Source organism: Myotis davidii, unplaced genomic scaffold (genome assembly GCF_000327345.1).
Source record: "Myotis davidii unplaced genomic scaffold, ASM32734v1 scaffold32, whole genome shotgun sequence".
Lineage (NCBI taxonomy): Eukaryota > Metazoa > Chordata > Mammalia > Chiroptera > Vespertilionidae > Myotis > Myotis davidii.
The window spans coordinates 611,342-621,965 of NW_006286587.1; the positions used below are offsets into that span (position 1 = coordinate 611,342).

Consider the following 10,624-nt stretch of genomic DNA (forward strand, 5'->3'; position numbering starts at 1 on the left):
TAACAGTAGTGCCTGTTTATCATCTGCCAAAGCCTATGCCATGGTCACTGATTTGTGTTCTCTCTCTCTTTCTCTCTCTAAAAAAAAAAAAAAAAAACCCCTATAACGAAACAGAATTTCCGGAGGATGAGACCCAGAAATCAGGATTTTAAAAAGATTCCCAGGTGATTCTAATGTGCAGCCAAGGCTGAGAACCACTGGGATAGAGCCTGCAGACTGAAGGGTCCCAGGTTAAATTCTGGTCAGGGGCACATGCCTGGGTTGCCAGCTCCATCTCCCCACTGGGGACCTGCAGGAGGCAGCCAGTCTGGTGATTCTCTCTCATCATTGATGTTTCTATCTCTCTCTCCCTTTCCCTTCCTCTCTGAAATCAATAAAAATATATATTTTTTAAAAAGCAATAAATAAATAAAAACTTTTAAGTTATTGAAATAGTCCAGAACCAAACAGAATGCATATGGCTGAGGTCTGCATATGGCTCCTGGGCTGCCAATGGGAGACCTCCGGCAGCGTGGGAAATTAACGTGAAGAGAGGGCGGTGGTTTTGCCCAGAGAGGAGGGGGAATGGGAGCCGGTGGCCTGGCTCTGAGATGTGCGGTGCCCTGCAGGGTCCCGGAAGGAGAGGCAGGTGTACTGCAAGGCCGTGAGGAAGCTGTTCGGAGTGGAAGCCTCTGGGAGGAGGGCCCGGGTCCGCAGGGGCGGCGGCCGCGGTCTCTGGCGCGATGACCTGCTAGAGCCCGCCACCAAGCCCAGCATCGCGGGCAAGTTCAAGGTGCTGGAGCCGCCCATGCTGGGCCACGACCTCAAGCTGGCCCTGAGCCTGACCAACCTCACCTCGCGGGCCCAGCGGGTCCGAGTCAATGTGAGCTGTGCCACCATCCTCTACACCCGCAGGCCGGTGGCCGAGATCCTGCGGGAGTCCCAGGCGGTGCGGCTGGGGCCCGAAGAAGGTAAGACCGCCTGCCCTGCCAGGTGGGACCGGGCCAGCCCAATACCTTTCCAGGAGGGTGGGGGCGAGGCTTGACTTCCCATAATCCTACGTTCATTCCCAGGAAAGGAGAAGGTATTCCTAGCATTTGATCAGGGCCTCGCCTCTAATCTGCACTTTCCAGATGAGAAAACGGAGGCTCGGAGGGGCTCACTAATGAGAATAGTCATAAAAGTCACAATCATCTGGTGGCAAACTGACCTAATAGTGAGAGGATTTATAGTCTCTATTTATCAAATTAGTACGAACATTTACATGCTGGGAGCATGTCATACCCTGTGGAATACGCTTGTGTTGCCTTCCCCAGGTGCCCTGCATGAGAGGGGTAGGTGAGTAAGAGACGTTTATTAAGTGCTTACACATGTCAGGCCCTGTCCTGGGAATTCAACTCACACCCAGAAAGGTGAACTCGCCAGTCCAAGGTCACACATCAGTCTGCGTAGAGGCAGGACTCACACCAGTCTGACCAAGAGCCCATGCAAAAGCCGGGCACATGGCGCAGCTGGCCCTGCGGCCTGACCACAGACCTTGGAGAGGTGGGTGCGGTCAGCCCACACGGACTGTGCTTAACGGGCTAACGGTACATTTGCCTGAAATGCATTCTTGATATTTTGAGCCAAAACATCATCCTTTTGAAATTTTTTGCACAATTTTAAGGTACTTTATTCTAACTGCTTTTAAATATGTATTTCAAGGACTTTTTACACCTGGCACTTCATCTATGATTTAATAAATGTATCCCATTTGATTATTCTTTTTCCTACTCTCTCTCCCTCCCTACCTCTTTGTCTTTCTCTCCCTCTTTCTGTCTTTGTCTATCTATCTCTTCACATACCTTCTGAACTCTAAGGATTCAATTAAACAAAGAAACTGTTACTCTGGGCCAGTTTGTGGTGAGGGAAACTTGTGTATCTTGACAAGGCGTGAAAACATATGAAGGAGGTGTCATTTAATTTTCACAAAATCTAAATCACACTTTATAATGAAATATTAATTAACATATACTTTCTCCTGGCTTTTAGCAATTTTTTTCATATTGAAAGTAATACACAGTCATTAATGACTGAGCGCACGCAAGAGAAAGATCACCCATGATCCTGCCACCCACCTACTGGTGAACATATTTTCCTTGCAAATTTTTAATGCTTGTTTGCTTTTTGAAAAACATCGTTTTAATTATATTGCAAATACTCATTGGTGCTCTGCTCTTTACACTTTACATTGTAATTTAAATTTTTATAAGCCTTTCATTAACATCATTTTAGTAGATGTGTAATCTGCAAAATATATGGTGATGTCTTTTATCTTTTCCCCTCTTTTGTGTAGTTGCCAGCTTATTGCTATTTAAAAATACAAACACTACCCTGGCTGGTTTGGCTAAGTGGATAGAGCATCGTCCAGTTGAATGAATGGCTCACAAGATCCCGCCTCAGCACCCTTGCAAAGTACCGGCCCAGGGATGGCTCCCACTAGGAAGTTCCCCTAACGTGGGCCTCTGTGCTCACTGTAGGCCACCCTGCCCCCTCCTCTCTCTGTGGCAGGAATTTCCATGTCTGGAATGAGAGCTGGTTTGCCCGGCAGGACCTGGGCCCCTCTTACAATGGCTGGCAGGTTCTGGATGCCACCCCCCAGGAGGAGAGCGAAGGTATGGGCTCAGCCGGGTGGGTCCCAGACACCTGCTTTCCCTCACCCATGCTGCTCACTGCTACCCCCCTGCCCAGGCGTGTTCCGGTGCGGCCCGGCCTCCGTCACTGCCATCCGTGAGGGTGACGTGCACCTGGCCCATGACGGCCCCTTTGTGTTTGCGGAGGTCAACGCAGACTACATCACCTGGCTCTGGAACGAGGATGACAGCAGGGAACGTGTGTATTCAGACACGAAGAAGATTGGGAGGTGCATCAGCACCAAGGCTGTGGGCAGCGACTCCCGCGTGGACATCACGGGCCTCTACAAGTACCCAGAGGGTAAGGGCAGCACGGCGGCCTCCGTCAGCCTCCCCGATGACCCGACCGCTGCAGAGGGACAACCGTGGGAGGCGGGACCAGGCCCTTTCCCGGATGTTCTGGTGGTGGTAGCATCCTTCAACACTGTCTCTGTGCTTTGAGCCAAGTGTCTTTAGCTTCTAGTAATAGCTCCCTCTGTTTTCTAAGATTTCCCACATCTAATGATATAAAAGCTGCATGTCCTTGAACACTTACCATGTGCCAAGCACTGTATGAGCTATGTTCACATATAATAATAATTAATATAAACATAGTGATGATAGTAGTAGAGTTTTTAAACTTGAACATCTAGTATACTTAGCACTAGGGCCCAGTTCAAAATTAATAATAATAATAAAAATAATAATAATAATAATAAATTGTTGTTGTAAACCAATATATTTTGGGAGGTTTGTTATTCTGTAATGATTAAGTGGGACAACATCAAATATACTGATATATATATACATATATACACTAATATGTGTGTGTATATGTGTATATATATATATACACATACACACAAATTCATATCCAAACCCATCAGAATGAAACTGCAGGAAATTAAATAAAAAATAAAATCTTTAAAAATACAATAACGTAAACATCTTGGTGCAAATATATATATATATCTCCTTTTTCTCACCTGAATTTTTTATTGTTTTGTTAGAATACATTCACAAACATGGAATTACTGAGCCAAATGGTATGTCTATTAAAGTATAAAATTTATTAACATTTATCATTTTTTAATTAATGGACATTTTTAGCAGTTTTAGATTTACAGAAAATTTGAGTAGAAAGTACAGATAGATCACATATACCCCCTCACCACCTCCCATCTTTCCCGATTATTAACATCTTGCATTAGTGTGGAACATTTGTTATAATTGATGAGCTAATATTGATACATTATTTATAAAGTCCATAGTTTACATTAGGGTCCACTGTATTGTACATTCTGTGGGTTTTGACAAATGTATAATGACATGTATTCACCACTGGAATATCATGCAGAATAGTTTCACTGCCCTACAATTGCGAAGTGTTTTTTTTTTTACCAGCTCATTCTTCCCTCGCTCTCCTTGAACCCCTGGCAACCACTGATTTGTTTACTGTCTCCATCGTTTTGCCTTTTTGAGAACGTCCTATAGTTGGAATCATAGAGCCTTTTCAAATTGGCTTCTTTCACTTAGAAGCATATGCTTAAGATTCCTCCATGTCTTTTTGTGCCTTGGTAGCTCATTTCTTTTTAGTGCTGAATAATAATCCATTATATGGACATAACCGTTTATTTATCCATTCACCCACTGAAGGACAGGCTTCTTGGTTGCTTCCAAGTTTTAGCAACGATGAAGAAAGCTGCTATAAACATCTGTGTGCAGGTTTTTGTGTGGACAGTTTTCAACTCTTTTGGGTAAATACCAAGGAGTGTGATTGCTGGATGGTAAAAGAGTATGTGTAGTTTTCTAAGAAACTGCCAAACTGTCTTTCAAAATGACTGTACCATTTTGCATTTCCACTAGCAATGAGCAAGAGTTACTGTTGCTCTACATTCTCTCCAACACTTGGTGTTGTCACTGCTTTAGAGTCTTGCCATTCTAATAGGTATGTGGTAGTATCTCATTGTTGTTTTCATTTGCATTTCCTTAATGATTTAGGATGTTGAGCGCCTTTTCATATGCATCTGTATAGTTTCTTTGGTGAGGTGTCTGTTCAGATCTTTTGCCCATTTTTTAATAGTGTTGTTCATTTTCTTATAGTTGACTTTAAGGGTATATTTTGGACAGCAGTCCTTTATCAGATACATCTTTTGCAAATACTTTCTCCCAGTCTGTGGCTTGTCTTCTCATTCTCTCTACAATGTCTTTCACAGAGCAGAATTTTATAATTTTAATGAAGTCCAACTTGTCAATTTTTGTCTTTCATGGATTGTGCCTTTGGTGTTGTATCTAAAAAGTCACCATTATACCCAAGATCTCTAGGTTTTCTCCTAGGAATTTTATAGTTTTGCATTTTACACTTAGGCTTATGATTTATTTTGAGCTCATTTTTGTAAAGGCTATAAATCTGTGCCTACATTTATTCATGTTTGTTTATTTGTATTTGAATGTCCAGTTATTTCAGCATTACGTTTTTTAAAAACTATAATTTCTTCATTTATTTCCTTTGTGACTATATTTATGTGGCTCTATTTCTGGACTATCTATTCTGTTCCATTGATGTATTTGTCTGCTCTTTGCCAATACCATACTGTTTTGATTATTGTAGCTTTTAGTGAATCTTAAAATCAGGTAGTGCTGGTCCTTTGATCTTATTTTCCTTCAATATTATGCTGACTGTTCTGGATCTTTTGCCTCTCCTCATAAACTTTAGAATCAGTTTTTTAATGTCCAGGAAATAACTTACTGGGATTTTGATAGGATTGCCTGAAATATAGATCAAGTTGGGAAGAACTGACATCTCAATAATATTGGGTCTTCCTATCCATGAACATAGAATATCTCTCCATTTGTTTATTTGTTTGACTTGTTTCGTCAGAGTTTTGTTCTTTCCTTATATAGATCTTGTACATATTTTGTCAGATTAATGCCCAAGTATTTCATTTTGGGGATGCTAGTGTAAATGGTACTGTGTTTTTAATTTCAAATCTCACTTCATTGCCAGTTTATAGGAAAGTGATTGTATATTGATCATATAGCCTGTGACCTTGCTGTAATCACTTACTAGTTCCAGGATTTTGTTGTTGTTCTTTCAAATCTTATCATGTCATCTGTGAACAAAGAGTTTTCTTTCTTCCTTCCTAATCTGTATGCCTTTTATTTCCTTTCCTTGTCTTATTGCCTTAGCTGGGACATTCAGTACAATGTTAAAAAGGAGTGATGAGAGGGGACATCCTTGCCTTGTTCCTGATCTGAGTGGGAAAGCTTTGAGTTTCTCACCGTAAAGTATGTTGTCAGCTGTAGGTATTTTGTAAATGCTCCTTATCAAAGTTCTCGGGGAACAGAGAGTGTGAGCCAAGTTCAAGCCTTTATGGGCCTTTTCCACAGGTTTAAAACTCAGGGGCAGGAAGGAAACAGAAATAAGGAAAGCAGTGGCAATAGAGCAGTAGAGGATGGTAGGGTCTGGAACAAACTGGGAAGGACATGGTACACCTAAGTAATAATTATATATGTATGTCAAAAAATAGCCCAAATATGACTGACAGTCAGATATGGCCTGTGGTAACCTATACTCACAAGAAAAGAATACATAGTGTGTTTGTGGCTGGTGAGAGACAGAGATAGCCTGGACCAGAGGAGCTTAGAAGGCAGAGGGCACAAGCTCACTGCGTGGGGGTATCAGTGAAGATTTTTCATTATTGGTAGGGCTGGTTAGGACTGGGCCTTCATAGGGAGGAACAAGAGAGAACTGTGAGGAAATTGGCCTCCTCCCTCGATTGGAAGCTTGAGACAGGTCTTTGGTCTCCCTCTTCTCTGCACCGAGCACATAGCAGGTGCTCAATAGACAGTGTGTGAATTCCTGATGGGATGAATGATTGATGAACTGAGAGATTTCCATCCGGAATGACTAGGAAAAGTTTAAAGACATTTCCAGGAACTCTTAGAGAGACAATCTGATGTCATGGTAGCTGACTGGCCTGAATTTGAATTCCACCTCATCTTAGCTCCTTGATTCACTTGCCAAGTGACATTGGACAAGAAATTACCCTCTCTGAGCCTTAGGTTTCTTCATCTGCGAACTGGTAATGATAATGCCTGATAATGCCTTCCTCCGGTTGGTTGCAAGGACCAGAAAGAGTATAGCTGTGAATTGAACATTTCCTTCCTCTTTCTGGGTCCCCTTGAAAAAGAACATTGGATTCCCAACTCCCACCTCTTCTTTCCCTTCCAGAGAAAAAGATCCCAATCACAATATCTTACTCTCAATATAAGGAAGACCTGACAGAGGACAAGAAGATCCTGTTGGCTGCCATGTGCCTTGTCACCAAAGGAGAGAAGCTCCTGGTAGAAAAGGACATTACTCTGGAGGACTTCATCACCATCAAGGTGACCCCTGTCCGCATCCACCACCTTGTTCCTGGCCGAGCTGCGGGAGGAAATCAGAGGCTCGGGGCGGGGGGAAGGGGGGTGCTTCTGGCTCTGGCTTCACCTCTCAAGGGTAGGAGAAATGGCATGGATGCAGGGGGATGGATATAATGATGGAGCTAGGTAACTGGGTGTGTGAAAGCAAGGGGTAGAGATAATTTTGCCCCATCATCTGACCCACCAGGACTATGGGTTTTCCTGGGCAAATGAGGATGAGAAGGGATGATTTTATGGGTATTGCCCCTCCAGGTGCTGGGCCCGGCCATGGTGGGGGTAGCAGTTGTAGTGGAAGTGATGGTGGTCAACCCCCTCTTGGAGAAAGTAAAAGACTGTATGCTGATGGTGGAGGGCAGCGGCCTTCTCCAGGGACAGCTCAGCATTGAGTAAGTGCCACTCTGGGGAGGGTGGAAGTGTGGGGGGAGGGCTGCCTTTCTTCTAAGATGGGCTATAGAGAAGCTGCTAATGTGACCTTGATCTTGAGGTTTCTGGAGAGCCACGGACTGGCAGGCCAGCTCAGGAATGGGAGAGGGCTGATGGTCTGCTTTTCTCCTTTTCCCTTCCCCCAGTGTACCCAGCCTGGAGCCCCAGGAGAGGGCTTTGGTCCAGTTCAACATCACCCCCTCCAAGAGTGGCCTAAGGCAGCTGCAGGTGGACTTTGTCAGCCCCCATTTCTCAGACATCAAGGGCTTTGTGATCATCCACGTGGCCACAGCCAAGTGATGGGCCACAAGGGGATGAGAGCAGAGGAGATGGCTCCTGTTCCTCTTCCATTCACCTTTTTGTCTCTGCCATGTGGAAGCCAGGAGCCCTGGGTTCAAGTCCTGCTTCAACTTCTGCCCCACTCTGTGAACTTGGGCAAGTCCTTTCCACTCTTGGACCTTGGTTTCCTGTCTGTAAAATGAGGTCTTAGACTCAGTAATCCTTACACTTTTGGACAATGGTGGATTATGGAGGGAACCTTTACCATCTTCATCTCATCACCTTGGTTGCTGGAGGCTGACAGATCAAGCATCAAAGTAACCCCAACCCACCTGGCACTGCTACCTCCTGGCAGGCAGATCACGGTCACCTTGGCTGACTCCTGATTCTCGTTGCTTCTCTCTTAGCTCTTCAATGCTTTGAGCACAACCAGACCCAAAACTCTTCTCCTGGCTCTTACAAAGAGCCCAAAAGTTTTTAAGCTAAAACCTAAATGTTTCTTAACACCCCCATTTTACATAGAGTGAGGAGCCTTGACCACACACTTGTGCTTGCTATTTACACCCTCTAAATTTTACCCCAAAGTCATGTTCCTAAAAAGCATTAGATGTGAAGGGATGGGAGATTTTCTCTCAATGAAGACCCAGGCCCAGAATCTGAAGGGTTACTTCTGCCTAGAAGCTGAAGATAGAAAAGGAACCATGAAGACTGGGTTACATTTTGGGTATTCAGTCCCAAATCTGATCTAGTTATGGTCATAAATGATCTCATGCAACCAGCCCAGTGTTGATTTACTTCTTTGGAACCAGGAGAGTGTTGACTTTGCAGAACATCCTCAAGCAGCTTAGCTATGCACAATCACACTCTTAGCATCAAACAGGATAGAGACCCCTGGGATGAGGACCAGTGTGAAGACTTCCAGGTTCTGAAGATAACCACACCAGACATGAAAATCAGCTCAAAAATGTTCTACACAGTCAAAGGAATGATAATTAACCATATAACTGAAGACTAGCATGAAGGAATAAATTGGAGTCACAACAGTCAAGCTACTAAATTATTAAAATAAAGTAGACTGAAGCATGAGGAAACAATTCTATTGTTTTTTTAAATATATTTTTATTGATTTCAGAGAAAAAGGGAGAGGGAGAGAGAGAGATAGAAACAACAACAATAAAAGAGAATCATTGATCGGCTGCCTCCTGCATGCCTGCTACTGGGGATTGAGCCCGCTACCTGCGCATGTGCCCTTGATGGGAATTGAACCCGGAATCTTTCAGTCCCCAGGCCAACGCTCTATCCATTGAGCCAAACCGGCTAGGGCAATTCTATTCTTTTTTAACTGAACTTTCCAGTCCTGCATGAATACCTGGACCCACATCAGGTCGTTGTACAACAATACTTGGCTATACATCATATCCTCTGGTTGACTATCTGAATAACTTTGAGAAGAAATTGTTTCATTGTCCAGGTCACTGGACATCTGAAGATTACCATCTCAGACCAACCCATAGACTAAGAATAGAGGGCTGATTCTTCTCAAGAATGTACTTTTTACTATAAGAACCCTCAGCTTTCTCCCCTCCCCCCCTTCAGAACATTCTGAATGTTCTGAGTTTTGTTTCCAGTTTACTAACCCTAAGACCCTTGAATAAATCTTTGTTATTTTATTTCTAGTCAAAGCCTCTTGACTCTTTTGAGTGTGTTTGACATAACTTAAGTATGAACAACAGCAACAAAGCAGGCTCATCTACAGTGAGACACCTCCTTGATGCAAACTCAAGTGGGAACACTTACATAGTGGGTCTTTTCAAAAAAGGGGTCAGGCACATACATGGACAGTCTTTGATGGATGATCCTTGTGACCAAGGCCTCAGTGAAGGCATTTCTCTGATGATTCTACACAGCATGGGGACAGCCTAGAGCACCCAGATGAGTGGATGCAGACCCTTGTGCTGCCTCAGCTCTCACACCCTCTTTCCAAACCTAGTTTTGGATGCTGGTCCTCTGTGAGACGGGCAGCTGGAGGCTCAGAGCAGGCAGCCACTTCCTCAAGGTTGAGCAGTAAGAAGGGGCACTGGGGGCTGAAGACAACGGAGGCGATCCTCCCACTCTTGGTCCAAAAGACAATCTTTTCAGCAGGGAGACTGAGATGGCCTCCCCTGGTGGTGGCCCCAGATCCTCATTCTTCCAGCAAATGCCACTGCCCATCTTCTTCAAGCTCAGCTGTCGCAGGTTGAGCTTCCCAGTGACTCTGAGATGGAGTTTAGGGTGCAGGATGTTGATTGAGAGGTGGCCTGAGGATCAACCCCAATCTCAAACTAAGTTCTTACCCCAGACTAAGTTCTCATCCCAACCTCAAACTCAGTCCTCACAGCAGACTGAGCCTTCATCCTGGCTTCAGGCTACGTCCGGAACCAAGACTGGGCTCTAATCCTGATCTCTGATTGAGCCCTGAATCCAGGCTGAGCCCTGATTCCTGTCTGAGCTCTGATCCCACGCCGAGCCCTCATCCAGCCTTATCCTGAGTTCTGATGTTGCTCTGACCCCAGCCAGATCGAGCTCCTGGCCTTGGTTTTATATTTCTCATCCACATCTGAGCTTCTCAAATGGGGACCCGCACACCCCTCTGGTAAACATGACCTGTCCACTGGACCAGGGGTCTGAGCTCACCTTCCTTTCCCTATGAGGTAGTGGGGCAGAAATATGTTAGAAGTGGTGAACCCCTGGATTCTTCAGCTCGTCATGCTGTGGGGGTCAGCATTCCAGCCCGGTTCCCAGGGGTAAATATAAAAGCTGGATCTGACCAGGGCCCTCTCCTCCACACATGTTGGTTTTTCGCAGGTGAAACCAATATATATTGTAAT

General features: G+C 44.5%; 1 protein-coding gene across 1 annotated transcript in view; it reads left to right on the forward strand.

Moving 5' to 3' along the window:
• TGM6 (transglutaminase 6) overlaps nt 1-7,778 on the forward strand; it is a 45,894-nt gene extending 38,116 nt beyond the window's left edge. The window contains exons 9-13 of the mRNA XM_006758113.1: nt 2,530-2,633; nt 2,710-2,952; nt 6,865-7,019; nt 7,308-7,441; nt 7,625-7,778. Coding sequence (XP_006758176.1) covers nt 2,530-2,633; nt 2,710-2,952; nt 6,865-7,019; nt 7,308-7,441; nt 7,625-7,778 — 790 coding nt within the window. The remainder of the gene's footprint in view (nt 1-2,529; nt 2,634-2,709; nt 2,953-6,864; nt 7,020-7,307; nt 7,442-7,624) is intronic.
• The last annotated feature ends 2,846 nt before the right edge of the window (nt 7,779-10,624 follow it).